This window comes from Garra rufa, chromosome 16 (genome assembly GCF_049309525.1).
Source record: "Garra rufa chromosome 16, GarRuf1.0, whole genome shotgun sequence".
Classification (NCBI taxonomy): domain Eukaryota; kingdom Metazoa; phylum Chordata; class Actinopteri; order Cypriniformes; family Cyprinidae; genus Garra; species Garra rufa.
Genome location: NC_133376.1, coordinates 18205244 through 18227332, shown reverse-complemented (window position 1 = coordinate 18227332; position 22089 = coordinate 18205244). Strand labels below are relative to the sequence as shown.

General features: G+C 34.8%; 1 protein-coding gene across 1 annotated transcript in view; it reads right to left on the bottom strand.

Moving 5' to 3' along the window:
* LOC141288091 (diacylglycerol kinase theta-like) overlaps positions 1 to 21483 on the bottom strand; it is a 61241-nt gene extending 39758 nt beyond the window's left edge. The window contains exons 1-2 of the mRNA XM_073820204.1: positions 20867 to 21483; positions 15852 to 15931 (exon numbers count right to left, since the gene is read on the bottom strand). Of these exons, the coding sequence (XP_073676305.1) occupies positions 15852 to 15931; positions 20867 to 21074 (288 nt within the window). The 5' untranslated portion in view covers positions 21075 to 21483. The remainder of the gene's footprint in view (positions 1 to 15851; positions 15932 to 20866) is intronic.
* Positions 21484 to 22089: the final 606 nt, after the last annotated feature.

Sequence of the window (22089 nt, the reverse complement as noted above, 5' to 3'; positions counted from 1 at the left end):
ACATTAGTTTTGCATGTACTGTATATACAATTAGAGGAGTATGCTACATTTTGAGAAAAAATAACTTTCTATACAATCTTTTCCAATTAACCTATCTATTCTTTTTATTAACTGACAATCCCAAACAACATGCGCCCTGCGAGCGTTTTGGTGCAAAAGTCTTTGCAGATTTTATGTCGATGTTGTGAGCGCAGGAATATTTCCAATATTAGAAAAGCTAAACTGGACAGTTCTTCTTGAAACATTGTGCTCCGGAGAAATGTCTTGATCACTTGTGAACGAACGAAAATGTACGGCAAAATCCTGTGACAATCCTGATATAAGCAGCTACAATAATTTTATGTTTTAATATACCCTATGCCAGTATAATTTGTAATTGTAATTATAATTTTATAGTAGCCTATATTTTATAATATTTTAATTTTAATAGAATTATAAAATAAATATAATGGGGCCTGTTTTAGGCTTTTCCTTATTTTTATATTTTAGACATTCATCAATAATGGAGATGAATAAAAAAATTACTTGCCATCTCTTCATTGGACGTGCCTTTATATAGAAATATCTTTACATCTTTACAGATAACCTAATGAAGGTTTCTATTTTCGATTTGAATTATTTCGTTTTAAAGTGGTAATTTAAAGCTTTCTATGTTCATTGTGAAGCGATGCTGTTCAAGAACAGACGGCAGAAAGCGCATCTTCTGTTTTCCTTTATTTTATAAACGCACAACGAGTTGTTTATTGTGAGTGCACTGTGCACTAAAAGAAAAATTGTCCCGTTACAGGTCAGAATGATTTTACTCCTACCTTTATGAGCATAAATGAAGACATTATGTTTTGATAGTTTTTACACAAAAAAAGTGATTGCACTGGTGCCTCCATTTCAAGCTGCTTCAGCTGCCTTCAAGTCTCCACACAAACGATATTCGTCCAACAGCGCGCAATTATCAAGGTTAAACGTTTAAACTAACATGTGTGATATGCTTGAACTGTATATTATATATAGATTTTAATTTAGGCAAGTCCTTATGCTTTGAGAAGGCTAAATTGATCAAATATAGATGATCGACTCACTGCTGCTGGCCGCTTCTCATCATTACTTTAAAAACATACAATTAACGAACAAAAATGCTTCAAAAGTTTTGCTTAATTAACTCAATAAAAAAAACTAAACGAAATATAATCACTTTTCCATTTTTAAAACGAACTAATTTAATAGCAGAAACTAAGCATGCTTTTGATAGATGTATTCTACCATTTTGTTTTGTTGAGTTTGAGCCGTCATCATTTGACCTTAACAAAAAAAAAAAAACACTGCGTACCCTTGGAAGAAATCCTGTATGTGCGTATTTTATATATATATATATATTTTTTGTTTGTTTGTTTTTTTGTTTTTTGTTTTTTTTGGTGAGTGAGATTTGCAAGGTGATAATGTTTGAATAACTTGAAATGAAACGTTAAAATGATCAATTTCTAATGTTTTTATTAAATTGTAATCACATTAAATACAATTCAGTCCCATTAAAAATATTTTATTGGCCTACGTGACACCTGCTGCGTCTATTTTCTTTCCTAAAAAGACGAGTTTATGAGTTAGCCTTACCCTAGAGCTGGTTCACCCTCCGCCTATGACGACTTGTCTAAAATAAAATCTATAGATATTAAGGAGTTCAAGCATATCAAAATGTTAAACGTTTAACACATCTGTGCGCTCTTAGACTCATATATTTATCTTTATAGTGGAGGCTAGTGCGCGCTTTACTAGACATGGAGGAGCAAGCGCGAACACTTGCATTGCAAACATCTTAAAATAGGCCGACTTTTTTTTTTGCACGTAAAGGTAAGAGTAATCGGCTACATTATTCGTAACTTTAAAGGATCTATGTGTATTTGCGTGCATGCACTCACAAACAATATCAACAAATTGTTGTGCTTTTTCTATTTAAAAAAATAAATAAAGAGGATGGGCTCTCTTGTTCAGGAACAGGAATCTTTAGGCAATCTTTAGCCTTTTATGTGCACTTGATCGTGGATTTGTGGAACTCCTGAAAATGCGCTGAAGGCGCGCTCACTGGTGCCCGTTGGGCTCGGGCAGGGCTCTGGTCACTTGTATTAGGTTTGTGTCTATTTTGATGAGTAAGCTTATTATTTTGTAAAAAAAAAAAAAAAAAAAAAGGCCACTATTAAGTATATATATTTAAGTGTCTTAGTTTCTTTTGATATCAGCTAAGTTGACGCATCCTTTCCGTGAGCCAACCAGGGGTCTGGAAATGACGCGCAGGCTTCTGCTCCCGCCTACCGTGCAGAGTTCAATAGTTCGGAAAAGTGTATGGATGCTAGCTGTACTGTGATGACTTTTCTTTGCTAAAGTTGTGTGTGTGCGTGCCTGCCTATTAAAAAACAGACACATGCAAGCTTGTGGTGACAATAAATGGGTTATTCCCCCAGAAGTCTCTGACCGGACGCTTTGTGGTGGATCTGTTATCAACCGGCATATTCAATTAAAAGATGAGCTATAAGTAGACACTAATTTTTACATATTTCTTGTCAGTTTTAAATATAATTTTGAAAGCCATTTTAAATATAATTTTAAGAGAAGAGAAAAGAAAACAAAGACAGTCTTGATCTGGTAACCAATACCCTAAATAAATGGATGAACTGCAATAATACAGAGAAACGCATGAACAGAAACGGTAAAATACAGATTCTGCTGAGAGTTTTGTTGTTGTTGTTGTTTTAAGCCATATCAAAGCATACAGCCCCACACATGACATGCAGGAAAAAAAAAAAGTCAGCAGGAATTCGTTTTCTTATTTTACTAAATTGAGTGCATGAATATTCGTTACCTCAATTTAATGTCGTGCACACAACATTGCTAAATTGTGACCAGGATTTAGTTAAATCAAAGCAACGAACGAATTAAGCCTGAATTAATCAATGATGGCCAACCCGTTGATCGCAATCGTCTGTTAGACCTGAGACTGTTGCTGTAAAATAAAAAAATAAAATAAAAAATAAATAAAAAATTCAGTATAGGCCTTCCTGAAAAAAATACATAATGTTAATTTTTTTTCAAACGCCTAACTTTTTTTCATCTTCTTTGCTTTAATTTACGTTTAAAACATAATACGATTCTTTGAAAAAAAGAGCGACACTTAGCCTATCTTATTGTTCTTTTATTTATTTTTTCCATTTTTTTAAAAAAAAATTGAATATTTTTACTCAGCAGTAATTTTGTATTGATAAGATGTCTATATTATGAAAAATAATATGCAATATTAAATCAATAAATCCAGTTAAAATGCAGAAAAAATATTAAGCAGCACAATTGCTTTGATTTTTTTTGGTATAATTCTGTCAGATGGTCTGTCAAACAAACTTTGGTGAAACTATAAAACTTATAACGTTTACAAATGCAATCTTTTGTATTGGTCTAGAGACTCCTAGTGGTAGATACATGCTAGAACATATTTTTAGGGCAGACGCAGACGTCACGCAGACGTTCAGGCAATCGAACTGTAGTTTGGCAGACGCAGACGTCACGTTCGGCAGACGCAGACGTCACGTTCGGCAGACGTAGACGTCACGTTCGACAGACGTAGACGTCACGTTCAGTGAGACGAGTGCACGTTGCAGCGTCATATATTTGAACCTGGATGAACGCCATACATTCACTCACGGGACACTGCACTTATTCATATTCGCGATCACAAAAGTACATTATTTGAATGTGCTTCAATGTCTTGCCGGTCAAATAACGCCATTTGGTCCGCGCGCTGTTCTGGCATGCGCTTCATGAGCGCGTAAACCTGAAGCACGTGCGCTAAAAGCCTGTCAAACAGCACCTGATTACTAAACTGAGCTATCTTTGGCGTTTAATTTGCTTATACTGTCAAAAACACGCAAGGATTACATATAAACACAGTTGGCTGTCTAAAGTGAAAGTAAACAGTTAAGAGAAAAACGGATGCGCGCCTGTATAGATGCGTGCAGCTCTGCGACAGAGCTAAACATGCTGCCGATTGTCATTAAAGGGACAGTACACCCAAAAATGTTGTCACTCACATGTCCCAAATCTCTATTAATTTTTTTCTTGTGCTTAACACAAAAGAAGATATTTTGAAGAATGTGGGTAACAGTAGCTGGTCCCCACTGACTTAAAATAAATAAATAAAATATATGGAAGTAACTGGGGACCCAGCTACTGTTTGGTTACCCACATTATTCAAAATAAGTTTTATGTTCAGCATGTTTTATGCTTAAAAAAATGCGAGAGTGAGTAAATGATGACAGAATTGTTATTTTTGGGTGATGGTACGCTAATAAAACAAAACACAAAGGAAAATCACTCACTGCTCTTGACTGAAGAACTTCAATACAAAGTTGAACTTCAGTACAGTTGCTTTAAATGTTGCTTCTATGTATAATTTATGTATATAATGTATATAGTGTTTTATTTTTATATTTGTTAATAAAATTTCTTGAATGCTACTGATAAATACACCGACTTTACCTGAAAATTAAAGCACTGTTTGTTTTATTTGTATAGTATGTGTATTTGTAACATGTAGCTTATCTTTGTTCTTATTTTTTAAAAACAAAGAAAATAATGACAAAGATTTTTTTGTCTTCGCCCACTTTGGCTTAAATATCTGCCATTCTTTTTATTTTATATTCTGTTACCTTGTAAGGTTTTGGTTTTAAAATAGAAAAATTAATTTGGCTGTACTACTCAGACAACTTAGACAACTTTTTTTTAGTAAAAAAGTAAAACCAACATGACAAAGAATCGTGATAAAATCGTGAATCGTGATATTTCTTGAAAAAATCGTGATATGATATTTTTACCAAATCGCCCACCCCTACTGGTAATATATGTAAAGATATTCCAGCTAAATAACATCCAGGATACAACTTTAATGTGAGCCTGGCTGGAGCTTTCAAACACCCAAAGTGAAATGTTCTGATATAGTGAAGAGATGCAGTGACAAATCCCAGCCGGCCTGTCTTGTTACGTGTGCCCATCTGTAACGACTGATTTCACGGGAACACATTCTGAATCACACAGCAGATTGTGACAGCACAGAAACAGGAGGAAAAGTCAGCCTTTCTGCCCTCTGCTTCCAATCTCCTCACTCGTGACAGGCAGCACTGTGATTCCTCTGGATAAATAGCCTTTGGCTCCAGGTCTTTGACTGCTTGATGTGCAGGTTGGTAAATAATTCTACAAACAACTTTGGTGGGCTGGTGAATTTGTGGTTAGAGGGGTGTTCTGTTACCAAAACCAATCATCCAAGACCTTCTGGATCAGTGAGACATGCTCTAGAGCTGATCCTCATTCACCATGCTTTAAAAAACATTCTTACATTTCTCCCACACAGGAAAAACTCCCTTTAATTGGTGGAAAACTCCCTTTAGGATGTGTATGCTGCAGAACATTTCCATTAAGCATTCTTAAAGGTGAAATGTGTCATTTTTCCCCATCCCAGCTTCTCCTGGGAACACTATAAAGAAACACTGTGAAACTAAGCACGTTTTCGAAAGTCGTCTCTCATGCTCACCTACCTAGGCTGCATTTATTTAATTGAAAATACAGTAAAAACAGTCAAATTGTAAGAAAAAAATATATATATTCAATTTAAAAGATTAGTATCAGGAAATAAAATTTGCTGATAATTTACTCACCCCTATGCCATCCAGGATGTTCATGTCTTTCTTCAGTCAAAAAGAAATGAAGGTTTATGAGGAAAACATTCCAGTTTTTCTCCATATAGCGGACTTCAAAGGGGATCAACAGGTTGAAGGTCCAAATTGCAGTTTCAATGCAGCTTCAAAGGGCTCTACACAATCCCAGCCGAGGAATAAAGGTCTTATCTAGCAAAACGATCTGTCATTTTCTACAAAAAATACAAATTTACTTGCACTGGTTCGTCCTCACGCATCACATAATCATGTAGGAAAAATCACAGATAAGAAAAGTTAAACAAAAAAAGATAAAACAAGAACGTCTGATGATTTTGAAGTGGAGAAATCCTAAAAAGTTTTCCTCAAAAACCTTAATTTCGTTTTGACTGAAGAAGGAAAGACATGAACATTTTGGATGGCATAGATGGCTGTTGTACCCCTAAAAGTACCTTTGTTTTGCCAATTTAATCTGACAGTGAACATGCAAGTACTGCAAAAAGGCAGGAAACATTAAAGGAGTAGTTCACTTTCAGAACAACAAGTCTTTCTTTCTTTAGTCGTAAGGAAATTATGTTTTTTGAGGAAAACATTGCAGGAGTTCTCTCCATATAATGGACTTCTATGGTGCCCCCGAGTTTGAACTTCCAAAATGCAGCTTCAAATGGCTCTAAACGATCACAGCCGGGGAAAGAAGGGTCTTATCTAGCGAAACGATTGGTTATTTTCTAAAAGAAAATTACAATTTATATACTTTTTAACCTCAAATGCTTGTCTTGTCTAGCTCTGTGTGTACTCTGTGTAGATATTAAAAAGTATATACATTGTAAATGTTTTTAGAAAATAACCAATCGTTTCGCTAGATAAGACTTCTTCCTGGGCTGGGATCATTTAGAGCCCTTTGAACCTGCATTTAAACTGCATTTTGGAAGTTCAAACTCGGGGGCACCATAGAAGTCCATTATACGGAGAGAAATCAAAAAACATAATTTCTTTACGACTGAAGAAAGAAAGACATGAACATCTTGGATGACAAGGGGTGAGTACATTATCTGTAAATTTTTGTTCTGAAAGTGAACTACTCATTTAACTCAGTTTCTGTGCTGCTAGGCAGACCTGTCCATGTCAGTAAAAAAAAAAAAAAAACCTGAAGTGACATTTAGGAGCAGACGTTCTTACAACAGCACACACAGCGCAGTGTACGATAGGACAGATTAGGTGCTTTACTCAATATTTGGATATATGGCTTGGGAACACAAAGAGAAATAGCTTGACATTTGCTCAGGCAAATCAGGCTGTTTAGACACTTGTGAGAGAGCCAGAAATCGAACTTGCTGATGTCTGTGAGCTCACAGACACGAAACAGCTGCTTAGAAGCCTGGACCGCCTACATTTTCATAATGCTGAGAAATGTCACGAGCCAAAATACATCCACTGCACAGAAAATACCTAAACTCTAGGGACAAAAATATAAGTCCATATAATACGGAGGAAAATATGGTGAGGTTTTGTGTTCAGGTTGCCGAGGTACTCAAAATCTTTGATGATGAGGCCTCAAACAAACACACACATTCATCTCTCTCACTCACACACACACACACACACACACACACACACCCTACAGCATGTGTCCTTGAGCTGCGGCCCACCTCTCCCTCCTGCAGTGGACACATCCTCACTGACTCTTGGCCTCCCAGGGGAGTCACTACAGTAGACTGCAGAGCATCCTACCGGACGTGACCTCATTTCCTGTCATTAACCACCATCCCTCTGATCCTAAAGGTGATTGGCTCCTGTAAATGGCTACTGCTGAGGTACTCTAAAACGGAAATAGTGCTTTTGAAAAAAATGGATGGAAAATTTATGCTCAGTTTTGCTAGCCTTTGTGTGTAACATAAAGCTTTTACTCTTTTTTGTTATTGTGATTAATATTCATATTATAGATTGGGGGTCAACTGATATGTGTTTTTTCATACCGATACTAATTATTAAAAATGCTTAATTTCGGTGCCGATAATCGGTCAATCCCTATTATAGATTATTCCTGATTCAAAAAATCTAAGTTGTAAGTAATTACTTCAAAGACAAAGAAATTAAAAAAGACTCAATTTATGTCCCAAATAAATGTCACTGGCAGTGGTTATTGATAAATAAAACTTAAATTATTAAATGAATTAATAATTGAAATACAGCTGAAATAAAATAAAATACAAATATTAAAAGAAAAACATAAAATTAAAAAAACTAATAATAAATTAATACGTTTCCGTTTGCTAGTAAGTTTAATAATTAATTAAATATAAATCAAATGTCAAAAATAAAAAAATATACTAAATCTCAAACTAAAATTACAATAGAAACTAAAACTATAAAAATAAAAGCTACAGTAATATAATAAATAATAGATATGATAAATAATACTACATAGTTTATAATGTGAATTTAAGACCAGATTAAAAAAAAAAACATAAAACATCATGTCAATATTTATAAGAAACTGCTAAAATGAGGTTTATGACTGAAACAAGAACAAATATCTGCCAATAGACTCATTCAAATTAATTTACATTTAGTTATTTAGCAGACGCTTTTAACCAAAGCGACTTACAAATGAGGATAAAGGAAGCAATCAAAATCAACAAAAAAGCAATAATATGCAAATGCTATGACGAGTCTTAGTTAGCCTAATGCAATACACGTAGCAAGGTTTTTTGTTAATTATATAATAAATAAAAATAAAATCTTTATTGCATTGCATGCACATGATTTTATGAATTTATGAGTTTCTTCTCAAATTTAACACCTTTAGGCATAAACTTGTGGAAGGCGAATTAGGACTTTTTAAGACCCACAGAAATCCTGTACTAAAACAACACTGGTCCCTTTCTTTTCTATTAACATAACCCCACATTTGGAAATTTATAACATTTCAGAAGTTAAATCTGTTGTGTGCACGATTTCTTGATTTAAAATGCATTAAACAGTTTATTTCCATTTATTCAAGGTGATATAGGAGCAGTGTTGGGGAAGTTTCCTTTAAAAGTAATGCATTACAATATTTGTGTTACTCCCTGCTTTTTATGGTAAGTAATACGTCACATTACTTTGGCATTACTTTTCCTCATCTGGGCTGGGCTTGCTTGTATGTTTTTAATATAGAAAATGTTCTATTTTTGTCAAATGTAAAAGCCATTTAATTCCCTCAGGCTGAAGGAAATGTAAATACATGCTCAAACAAACCCTCTATCTTTTCTGACATTCTGGATTACGTGAAGAATAGGATGCAGGAGAAGAAAGTTCAACACTCTTCAGCAATAAAAAACAAAAACACAAATATTACGTTTATCTAAAATAATTTTTGCTTATTAATATGACTGAATTATGTCATTGAAGGTCAGAAGCATACACATTGGTTGTGTTATTTAACATTTAATTATTGCAGGTTTGCATCATATTTTTTAGCTTGCATTTCAGTTTTTATTCATTTTGAGGAATACTGAATCTGTTTTTGTGCAAGTGAGTTGAGTAAATGCATGTTCACATTTAGTCTATAACTACTAACCAGTGTTAGCGAAAGTTACTTTCAAAAGTAATGCATTACAATATTGCATTACTCCCTAAAAAAGTCACTTATTGCATTACTTAAACGAATAGTTCACCCAAAAATGAAAATTTGATGTTTATCTGCTTAACCCTAGGGCATCCAAGATGTTGGTGACTTTGTTTCTTCAGTAGAACACAAACAAAGATTTTTTAACTCAAACCGGTGCAGTCTGTCAGTCATACTGTATAATGGCAGTGAATGGGCACCAAACCTTTGAAAGTAAAAAAAACAAAACATGCACAGACAAATCCAAATTAAACCCTGCGGCTCGTGACGATACATTGATGCCCTAAGACGAAATCGATCTGATTCGTCTGTGCATGTTTTTTTTTTTTTTTTTTTTTTTTACTTTCAAAGGTTTGGTGCCCATTCACTGCCATTATGTGACTAACAGACTGCAACGGTTTGAGTTAAAAAAAATCTTTGTTTGTGTTCTACTGAAGAAACAAAGTCACCTACATCTAGGATGCCCAGGAGTTAAGCAGATAAACATCAAATTTCCATTTTTGGGTGAACTATCCCTTTAATTACTGTTTATGAAAAGTAATGTGTTATGCTACATTTGCATTACTTTTGTGTTACTTTTTAAATCTGGGCAGCACTTACTTGTTTGTTTTTAATATAAAAAGTTATATTTTTAGCAAATGTAAAAGCCATTTCACACAAAAAAGAGAAATAAGTCTCAGGCTGAAAAAAAAAAAGTAAATTATGTTACTTAATTACTTTTTATGGAAAGTAATGCGTTATGTTACTTTTGCATTACTTTTGTGTTACTTTTTTAATCTGGGCAGGAATTGCTTGTTTGTTTTTAATATAAAAAGTTATATTTTTAGCAAATGTAAAAGCCATTTCACACCATAAAGAGAAATGAATAAGTCTCAGGCTGAAACGTAAATTCACGTCTGTACAGTAGAACGCAGGAAAAGAAGGTTTAACACTCTTCAGCAATAGAAAAAAACAATGAAGGTTAAATATTAGATTATCTTAAATGGTTTTTGCTTATTAGTATGATTGAACTGGATCATCCAAGTTTAGCAGCAAAGACATTGGTTAATAAAATGGGATTAAATACATAAAGGATATTTGTGTTACTGAACATATTTAATTATTGCAGGTTTGCATCATATTCTGAATTTGCATTTCACTGTTTTAATTCATTCTGATGAATACTGGATCTGTTTTTGTGCAAGTGAGTAAATGCATGTTCACATTTAGTCTAGAACTATAGTAACACCATGTTTAATCAGTGCACACGACACCTCTGTACTTCCGATTTCTCTCAACATGGGGACGGGAGACTTGTCAGCAGTCAATAAATAGGAAAACAAAATAACTGGCGTTACTTTAGTAACTTGAAAAAAGTAATCTGATTATGTATCTTGCGTTAATGGGGGTAATGTGTTACCCCAACACTGACTGTACATGACTATTATAAATGTTATCAAGTCTTAAAGGACATATTCTTGATTTTCAGTAATAACAGTGTCGAATTTCTGCAACTGTTGTGTTCGTATTTCCTCAGATGTGGTTCAGCGAGGTTGTTGAGTAAAGGTTAATGGAGCAGTTGGCTCAAAGACTGACTCACTCCTACACTACCCACCCACCCACACACACATACTCACACACACACAACTGAGAAAAGTCTTCAGCCAGTACAAAAACAGTCACATCCATTTCCTTTTCAAACTGAACACATCATTGTTACAGCCAAAGAAGCTAGAAACCGAGAATTAAACCACTGCATTCACTTTCTTGTTGTCTCTGCATGCATTATGTATGAAGGCAAACTTCCAGAAGAGTCTCTGAGGGCCCGTCTTTCATTTAGACCAGTGGTTTCTGTTCCACCTCATTATCTCTCAGTCTAAATTAAGTTTTTCTGTGGCATGGTGCTTGACTCGGCCTCCTGTCATGCCCCGCGGCTGCTCTGATGCGATTGGCTGGTCTGTGTCACCTCTTTGCCATTTGGCTTAAGCAAGGCAGGTTTTTCTCGCTGTGAACTCAGCCCTGACACATGTGGCATCAGCACATTCGGAAGATGCAGTTTCCAAGCAGCGAGCATCTCATGTGGTTACTTTATCACATGCTGTTAACCAGCAAGAACTGTTCATTTTTTCACGCTAAATGTACATCCTGTTATATATATAGCAGTTTTTCTTCAAACCGAAGCAACTGTTCAAAGCCTTTTGTACATCTGACTGATACAATCAATATGTAAAGCAGGCTTGTGCACAATTCGGAATTGAATTGAGAATGACTCCTAAATTCCAATTCAATTCTTGAATTTGAATTGATGTCAAAACAGGATCTAGAATTACAATTCGAATTTGAATTAAAGGAAGCAGAATTTCAATTCGATACAAATTCAAAGAAATTCATATACATAAGTGTTTAACAATGAAGCTTTGCAATATATGTCAGATATGATTTCATTACATATTCTATAAATGATATTAGTTTGAACTACTTGTACAGATTACATTGTGTTATTTGATTAGTTTGAAATGAAAATAACATTTTGAACAAAACTAATCAAACACTGAGGGAGTAATTTATTTCAAGAATTTGATCATTATCTATATGTTGGAACAAAATGTATGCAGGGTTGAGGAGTGACTAGTTATGTGTAATGAAATTATGCTATTGAATTACAAAATTAATGTAATTGTATGTGAGATTCAACACATTCTTTCTGTTGTATGACTGTGTGGAATGTCTTTGAATTGCCATGAATTTAATTCCACTTCCTGTCCAACTCCAATTCAAATTCAACTTCTTGTGGGGCGGAGTCAATTCAATTCAAATTCCAACTCATGAATTGAATGGCGGCCAATTCTGAAATTCTGAATTGTGCACAAGCCTGATGTAAAGGACAGTTCACAGTCATTTCTATCAAATTTCTCCCACTTATCACAATTAACTACAATTTAAATTAAAAATAAATAATAATAATTAATTAATTAAATTAAATAATAAATACATAGTTACAATTATTTAATTATCTAATTATCGAAGTAAAAATTGGCCTAGCAACCAGACAAACATTGAGTTGCTATTGTTAAATAAAACAAAAAAATGTTTTTTAATTAAAATAAAGCTTAAATAAAATAAAATATTAATTTTAGATAACATTACAAAAAAGAAAAATATAGCTGCAAGCAGCGATTATCAGAGTTTTAAGCACATACAAGGGATTATCAAGACATTTAAGCACATACAAAAAAAGACATATAATTGAAACATCTATATTAATAATTTGAAAAGGCATTTTTGGCAAATCCAGGTAATTTATCTAGGTACTTATAAAAATATGATGATTTTTAACATTTATGACTGTTATAGTGCCACCTATGGTCGGATTGGAAAAGTTCGCAAAAGTTTTTTTTTTTTTTAAATAATGTCAAATATTGAAATAACAATTTGATCGACAGCAGTGGTCCTACAGGCGAAATTGTTTCGATGTGAAGATCAAGTGTATGCATGAATATATAAATATTTTCTGCAATAAGAGGTCTTTTTTAACTGTTATAGCAACACCTGTGGTCTCATCGCCATAAAACTTTGCATACTTGTTTCGAATCACCTGTTGCATTTGCTCATCTAGTTTCATGAAGTTTTGAGTTTTCATCTAGGATTTATAGGCTTTATCTCCACAAGTTTTAGCTGTTTTAGTAAAAGCGACACTGCCCCTTCCAAACGTTCCTTTGCGACGGCGAGTCGAAATTTCAACTTTATTTGGATAATTATTGACATACACTCTCCAGAGAATCTTTCTGCAGTTTACATACACTTGATTCTCAATACTGTGTTGTTACCTGAATGATCCACATCTGTGATAGTTGTTCATGAGTCCCTTGTTTGTCCTGAACAGTTAAACTGCCCGCAATTCTTCATAAAAATTCTTCAGGTCCCACAAATTCTTTGGTTTTTCAGCATTTTTGTGTATTTAAATCCTTTCCAACAATGACTATGATTTTGAGATCCATCTTTTTACACTGAGGACAACTAAAGGACTTACAGAAGGTTCAAACGCTGACTGATGCTTTAGAAGGAAACACGATGCATTAAGAGCAGTGGGTGAAAACTTTTGAACAGAATGAAGGTGTGTACATTTTTCTTATTTTGCCTAAATAATTTTTTTTTTATTTAGTACCGCCCTTCAGAAGCTACAGAAGATACTTACATGTTTCCCAGATGACACAAGAAGTTAAATTTACCCTGATCTTCAAATTCGAAAAGTTTTCATCCCCCGGCTCTAAATGCATCGTATTCATCAAATATGACTAAATATTCTAGAGCAAAGTGTAACTAATCAAATCAGCATGCAAACACTGCTAAAATTAACAGGGATCGGGGAAAAAAATTGTACATGTGGGCCCCTTCACTCAGGGCCCAGGACAATGATAGACCTGCATTCTATCAGTACAATGAGTTTATCAACTATAGACTGGGTTTATAATCAGTAGTGAGTACACAGGGAGAAAAAACTTCCGGTCTAGGCTGTTATAATAACGCTTTAGATTGCTAGATGAGCTGCTATCAAAGCTGGCTGGCTGACACTTGGCCTTCATGAAAGACGGCATAACACGGCAGGAAGTCATCAGTAATTCATTATGAATGCCGGACAAAGGGCTTCACTGAGCAAAACGGCTCCAGTCAGTATGTGAGGACTAAATTATTCAATGTAGATTCAGGGCGTAATGCACTTCCTGTTTGTCATGCAAAGCCACGGATAAGACAGGTAAAGCATCAACTGCTAATTAGGATCTTTCTTGCACGATCACACCCTGCAATACAGCTTGATCGTTCTTCATTAACAGCATAATTGTTCAAAACTTTGTGTCCTCTTTCATCAGAGCATCCATCCAGTGTTGTGATGCCTCAATAATACTGTGTTAGTGAAATCAATCTTGTCTTGTCTTGCCATATAATTGTAATATCCAATATTATAAGATCATGTCCAAGCGACATTCACCAAAAAAGAAAATTCCGTAGCAATGAAGTGTATTTACTGGAAAAAAGCAACAATATATAATATAATATAATATACTTTTTTATTTTATACAAAAAAAGAAAAGATGTAAGTTTTTTGCCTTTTCTTTCTTGCTTTCTATTGCATTTTGTGACATTTGTGACATTTTACAAAGGAATATATATTTTGTGAGAAAATGAAACATTTTTATAAAACCATTTTATAGAACCATTTTTTGCATCCAGACGACTGACTTTAAGAATAATTCTTAAAAAAATTTTTTTTATTTTTTTTATTTTTTTTTACAGAAAGAGACCAAATAAAAAGCACCCAATTTTGTCCCATTACTTTACTGTAATTATATTGCTGCTTTTTATTTTGTCGTATTCAGTTAAACACTCAACTACAATCATGAGAATCTAATAAATTTTTTTAATTGAAATTATTATATATGACCCTGGACCACAAAACCAGTCTTAAGTCGCTGAGGTATATTTGTAGCAATAGCCAAAAATACATGGTATGGGTCAAAATTATTGATTTTTCTTTTATGTCAAAAATCATTAGGAAATTAAGTAAAGATCATGTTCCATGAAGATTTTTTGTAAAATTCCTACTATAAATATATCAAAATGTAATTTTTAATTAGTAATGTGCATTGTTAAGAACTTAATTTGGAGAACTTTAAAGGTGATTTTCTCAGTATTTTGATTTTTTTGCACCCTCAGATTCCAGATTTTCAAATAGATGTATCTCGGCCAAATATTGTCCTATCCTAACAAACCATATATCAATAGAAAGTTTATTTACTGAGCTTTCATGTGATGTATACATCTCAGTTTTGTAAAATTTAACCTTATGACTGGTTTTGTGGTCCAGGGTCACATATTATATCTTTTTATTTAGCCTTATTCAGTAAAAACACTCAATTACAACAATGTTTCACTTTTATTCTTAAAGTGAAAAATTTGGATGCAAATGTCAAATGTCATAAATACCACACAATGCCAAAAAAGAAAGAAAGAAAGATTTTTTTGGCATAAAATATGACCACTTTGGACCCCTCACATCCAAGCCATCCCCTCTTTGAACTCTTACCATCCGGTCGGCGCTACAGAGCCCCAAAGATCAGGACTACCAGACGCGTGAACAGTTTTTCCCCCCAGGCAATCCACCTTATGAACAGTTAAAATGTTCCTCCCACTGTGCAAAAATGTGTGGAATAATCTGACTTTATCTACTGCTACCACCTCCACCCTAACACATCCCTGTATTCCATCCTATCACCTATAGCACAACTGTACATACATATTTATTGTCAATTTTTACAAATTATTATTATTATTTTCATTTTTGGTCTATTTATGCTTACATATGTGTATTTTTTCTTATTCTCTTATTTTTATTGTCTGTGCATCTCTGTGTGCTGGAAGCTAATAACACTGAAACAAATTCCTTGTATGCGCAAGCATACTTGGCAATAAAGCTCTTTCTGATTCTGATTCAGATTATGTCTTTTTACAAGTTTCATGAGATTTACCCATATAGCCAATGATGTCTGTCTGCCCTGTCATATGTGGCACGTTTCACTTACCCGAACTTGTGTGGCAGCCATACAGGAACACACAGTCCTGGCGTGCTTCAAACACTTCTCATGTGACATGAAGTTACACACTGCAGGGAAAAAGAGAGAGATTTAGTGTAGGCCACAGAATTATGGTGCATTATGTTGGCAAGATATGTAGGTATAGCAGCTTTAGCAAAAATAAATCTTGCCATTCTTACTCAGCAGTGAATTCACAATTTTTGGTACACAGTGTACCATTTTCACAATTTAGAACTGAGGTCACTTTATAAATAAATCTTTTATACCACCGACAATATGAACATTTTTAAACATCAAACAGCAGCATTTACTGCTCCAGAGAACAAATTGCAGCAAATACAACAGCATGGCATGTATGGTAGTGACCACTGGATCGCTGTGTGCCCTACTTACACTGCAGTCAGAGCCCACTTTGGCCCTCAGTACAGACTGAACCTCACTGGTGCATTTGTTGGTTTTCATGCTTACTAGAGACAGGAAGTGATCACGCTGGTCAGGCTGAGCTCCTCTCACTATCACAACCACAAGAGCAAGGAAAACATTCTAAAGTTTACCGTACCACAGACACATTCTCACGCACACTGACTGTATAGCCCACCACTCTTGTGAAATCGGAAACAGTTAGAAATTACAAGCACACGCTGCTAAGGAAAGCACAAAGACTGTTTTGTTTACACATTCATTATCAACACAAACCTCTGTCACATGAACCCATTAAACTGTTTTAGCAACATTTTTGTGAAGTCTAACATGCAAAACACTAGTGAGAGATAGTCAGGCAAGCCACTAGACTAGGAGCCAGAGTTTCACCTCATGTCTTTTCCAAAATCTATAGAAAGTCAGTAGACAATGCTAAGGATGCACAGACATTTTTCAAATTCAAAATTAAAGAGAACATTTTAAAGAAAAAAGTATGTGCGTGTATGTACACTTGTACAGCTATCTTTGTGAGGGCCAGTTTGAGTTTTAGACCATTTTGTAAAGTGAGGACATTTTGGCTGGTCCTGACTTTCTGAGAGCCCTTTAAAGGCCTGTTTGAGGGTCAAGACTTTTGGGAAAAGGTTAGGTTTAGGGTAAGGGTTTGGGTGAGGCATGTAGTTCTAATGGGTAGGTTTAGGGTAAGGAGCTAGAGATTGCATTGTGTCAATGTATATCCTCACAAAAATAGCTATACAGGGTTGTGTGTACATACCAGAATGATAATAAATTCACAGTATAAATTGTCTTTCTAATTTTAATTACTTTTTCTAAATTCTCTCAATTTATTTCAGTGACCAAAATGTCAATGCCAACAGTATATTGCAAAGAATACAGAGTCATGTCTACCTGATTTCACCCATATAAATTAATTTAGTTTGTATAAAATAATGCATGTATGTTGATTTGGCGATGTTAAATATATTTCTAATCTGAATAAAACCAGTTAATTTATGTACATTACTAGACAAAAGTTTTTGAACAGTAAGATTTTTTTATGTTTCTTAAATTAGTTTTTTTAACCCAAAGTACAGAAAAAAAACAGTAAAATTTTAAAATATTTGTACTATTTAAAATAACTGTTTTCTATTTGAATATATTTAAAAATGTAATTTATTCCTGTGATCAGAGCAACATTTTATAATAATAATAATAAATGTTTTTTGAGCAGCAAACCAGAATATTAGACTGATATCTGAAGGATCATGTGACACTGAAGACTGGAGTAATGATGCTAAAAATTCAGCATTGAAGTCACATGAAAAAAATTACATTTTAAAATATATTCAAATATAAAACATTTTTAAAATAGTAAAAACATTTCAAACTTACTGTTTTTGCTGTACTTTGAATCAAACAAAAAGGCAGGCTTGGTGAGCAGAATAGACTATTTTTAAACATTAAAAATCAAAACTTTTGACTGGTATGTATATAAAAATATAAATAACGCTATTCTATTGTTATCTTATAACATTGACATTTGAAGTTTGATTAATGTAAAAAAAATATATTAAATCATTTTCATTACATCATTTTCTTTCTCTACAGTTGTAAATTATTCAAACAATATTTTAAAAATTGTTTAAAAACACCTTTAAGTTTAAGTTTAAGTGCAAAGACTTCAATTATTAGAATTCTTTTACATTTTTAGATTATATAATGGTCAAATATTCCAAAAAGTGACTAATGCAATGCTAGCACTTTTCGGTTTCAAACAAGAATTCCCATTTATTTGCACCAGTATACTATATTGCACATATTTTGCCTTCAAGTATTTATGCAAATTTAGTTTTCATTTAAATATGCCTTAATTTTGACATTTTAAGTACTTCTTGTGTAGCCTATGTACATTAGGGGTGTCACAAAATACTGGTATTGACATTAATCGTGATATGAATGAAATATCCTTATTGTGTTAATTAGGGATATCTTGATATAAAGTGGTATTGGCAATATTTGAAAATAAATAGTACATGATGAGAATCAGTACATAATTTTAACAGTATATGGTTTATCTGTGCTCTTCAAGCCAACTAAGATATTTTCATATAGATAATGTATATTTATATTGCAATGCTAATAGAAATAGCCATTTTCACTCGATCGACCCTATACCCCAAGTCTGGAGGAAACATATGTAGTTGTTCTCATAAAATATCTTACTTTGACACTGTGTAAAAACTGTCAGCATTTTAGTCTTGTTTGTTTAGTGTAACAGAATTCTGTGTGCAATGGTGTGATTCATTGGTCAAAAACAGAAAAGAAAACTAAATAAATAAAAATTAATTTGACTGATAATATATTGATAATAATTTAATAATATGTAATTGTCGTGAAGGCCACGATAATCACGTAGTGAAAATCTGATATCATGACAGCCCTAATCTATATTATATCAGTTGACCGTAACAACATGCTATAGTCATGTCTTGCATTTAAAAGCAACAGCAACAAATGCAATTTAATAAATGCATGAAATCATTAGTCTGAGCCTGGCATCTTACTAGTCTCTTCACCAATGCAATTAACACGCAATGAAAATGCCAGTGTAGAGCATGCATGTGTGTTTATGTTCTACTCTCTCTCGGTCTGTCTGGCTACAGCATCCAGCCTGCTGCCTTGCTCCATTGGACTACGTGTTGCCATGCCAACCTGGAAGAGTCAATCACGACTTCACTGCAGCAGATTACGTAACAGAAACATCTCATTTCTCCCTAACTCTGCCTGGTAACATTCACATTGTCAATCAACATCTGCGTTCCAGCCCTGACAATCTCACGGCCACATAAATCCAGTCGTCTTGTCCCTAAAGTAATACTGCTTGCTGCCAGAATCATTCATACAGAACCTGTAGTGAACAGCATAACATAGTGGATTAAAATCTGCCTAAGAAACAGCAACAGGCTTTAAAGGGACAAGACCTGGCAAGATGTAGTTTACATTCATGTGCATGAGGGAAAAACATGTTTTGCATATAGAAATCAGATGGAAGGAGATTATTTTTGCAGTCATTTACAGCACATAAAAGTTTAAAAACCTTCAGCTCAGCAGGATTGTAATGAACTAAATTCTCATAAATACGTTCAGGCATAGATTATACTCTGGCTGGTCTTTAGTGAAGATACTCTATCACAGATTCTGCAAGGCCAATGCTTGCTAAACCAGTACTGAATACAGAAGGAGATAAACTAGTGCTTTCCCCCATGCATTACAACTGATAAAACCTTCATAAATGACAAAAGCATCATAAAATTGTGCATATGACTCATGTTTTATATTCAAAGTCTTCTGAAGTCATGCTCTGTGTTGCAAATTTTAGTGGTTATTTACTGAAAACTTTGGTATCCACCCTAACTTGCAATCATGAGAGTTTACGAGAGAAGAAGTAAATGATTCATTCACTAAATGACAGAATTTTAGTTGTCAAGTTCAATTCTCCGATTCAATGATTTGTTTGCAGTCATTTACAGCTCACTGGCGTGGAAGATTACAGGAAACAAGGGATCAAATATTGATTTGCTTATTACACAATGGCTTCTGAAAAGTTGGAATATACTCAAAGAGTATATGTTTTTTTGCATCTAAACTTTGTAATCTAGGTTGTCGTTGTAGTCTTGAATCACGCAAAAGGAAATCAGTGAGGTTTGTTCAGAAGAACTGCTTTTGATTAATGTCTAATTTAAGCTGCTTACCCAAATAGCAGATCTGTAAAGAAAAACATGTACGGTAAACATCTAACTGACAGAACTGAGAACGCTACAGATCTTCTCACACTGTCACTGGCCTCCATCAATTAGATGGAGCTCATCAAAGTGTCCAGCCAATCACAGATTCCTGTCTAACAGAAGGAGTGTGTCGGATCGATCTGCATCAATCTGTCTTCCCCATTTAGTAGACAAGCTATTCGATCATTCTGTGGAGAGGGAGGTGTGGAGGAGAGAAAGAGAGATGCTGGACATCCTCCATCTTTTTTTTTTTAAATACCTTCTTCATTCCTTCCCTTTCCAGGACGGCACGTGAACAGATCATGATCTGTCAATCAAACCGGTATGGGAAAATTCCATTTGAAACAAAATCAGAAACTTTCACTTTACGTGAAATGGTTATGTGACCCAGTGAATGCACTAAAGCTTGAGATGCTTATAAGAGTTATTCCTCTAGCATAATGATATATGTCTAATTACCATAGTATTGCCCTTTAATACCATCACTGCACTTTAATACCACAGCACTTTTGCATAAAGGCATCTTTACACAGCCAAGTTAAGGCTGCTCTGTGCCTGCTCAAAATGTGTAAAGAGTAAATTAAGCCTGCTCTGGTTTACCTCAGCCCTTTGTACAAATCATACACTTGTATCTGTGTCTGTTTAAATGCATTTGTCACCTCTGAGCAGAATTAAAACGACACTAATGCCACTTCAGAAGCGCTTCTGTGTCACCTTTGCAGTGGCATAAGAATTCAAAGACGCTTTGTTGACATTGCTGAATGGAACATGTCGACTAAGTGTATTCATAAACCATCTTACCTTCACAAACAAACCCAACAATTCCCCATATGAAGTCACTGCAGTGATGGCAGAAGGTTGGTTTGGTCAGGGTCACTTTCCGAAAGCAGTGTCCGGGAGCGTTGACCGAGTACCGCGCCTTTGAACCGGGCGACTGCTGCGCCTTTTTCCTCCCGGGTCCGGGGCTCGAACTCGGGCTGTCGTGCTTCACCCGACCGCTGTCTGCCATCCCTGTCACTTCCAATGCAAATCCAGTGCAGAACGCCAAGATAAAAGGCTCCACTAGATAGGTTGTTGTGGAAGTCGCATATGTGATTAAGCAGTTATGTTAAACCCAATCGAGTCATCACTGAATAAAGTGAATGTTTCTTCTTTCCCGCTGCAACAACGTATGAACTAGAATCGGAAACGCGCCGTTTGGTTACACTGTATCAATGTAACAGAATGTCTGAGCGTTCCAATCCAATCAAAGCGCCTGTGTTAGTTACTGTGAGAGCTTCCACTATCTGACCACCTAACCAGACATCAAACTCAATAAATATGCCAGTCTGTCTTTACCGACGAAAACCAGCAGTCTGACAATGCAGGAAGGGAAAACAAAGCCGCCGCGTCCACATATATGATGCGCTGCTTTTAAAATCGTCACAAACGGCTGCTGTTTATCATTTACGCTGCTTTTCACTTTTTCACCACTGGAGATTTCCACCAACACAAGCGCCTGTAACTTCCGCCTGTAGTAGAGCTCCGGCCAGAGAGAGAAACACACATACACACGAGCTTCACAGCAGGAGCCTCAGCTATGGCAAGCCGTTTTAATATGTATTTCATTGGGATAACGTATCTATGAGTTTGCCTACTCTTAAGCAACCGAGTAGTGACTACTTTTAAATGTCACTATATTTATTATTAGATACTCCAATAGTTACTTTTATCAATTATTTACCAATTTTTTTTTGTGCATTGGAGTCTAGGGTGACCACCTGGCAAAAGATCTGTTGTGGGACACAGATGTGTTTTTGCGGGACAATGCGGGACACGTGTAGGACAGACACATTTTTCACTGTTATGCTATATAAACACTGATTTACATCTGTCATATGCGCTTATTCAGGTTTCTGAGCACGCACAAGCAAGAGAAAGCACATCCATTTTATTTGAGAATAAAGAGAATCCATCTGCGAGAGAAGAGATTTGTGCTCGTGCATTTTGATGCGCCCTCGTATTACAATAATGCACTCTAGACA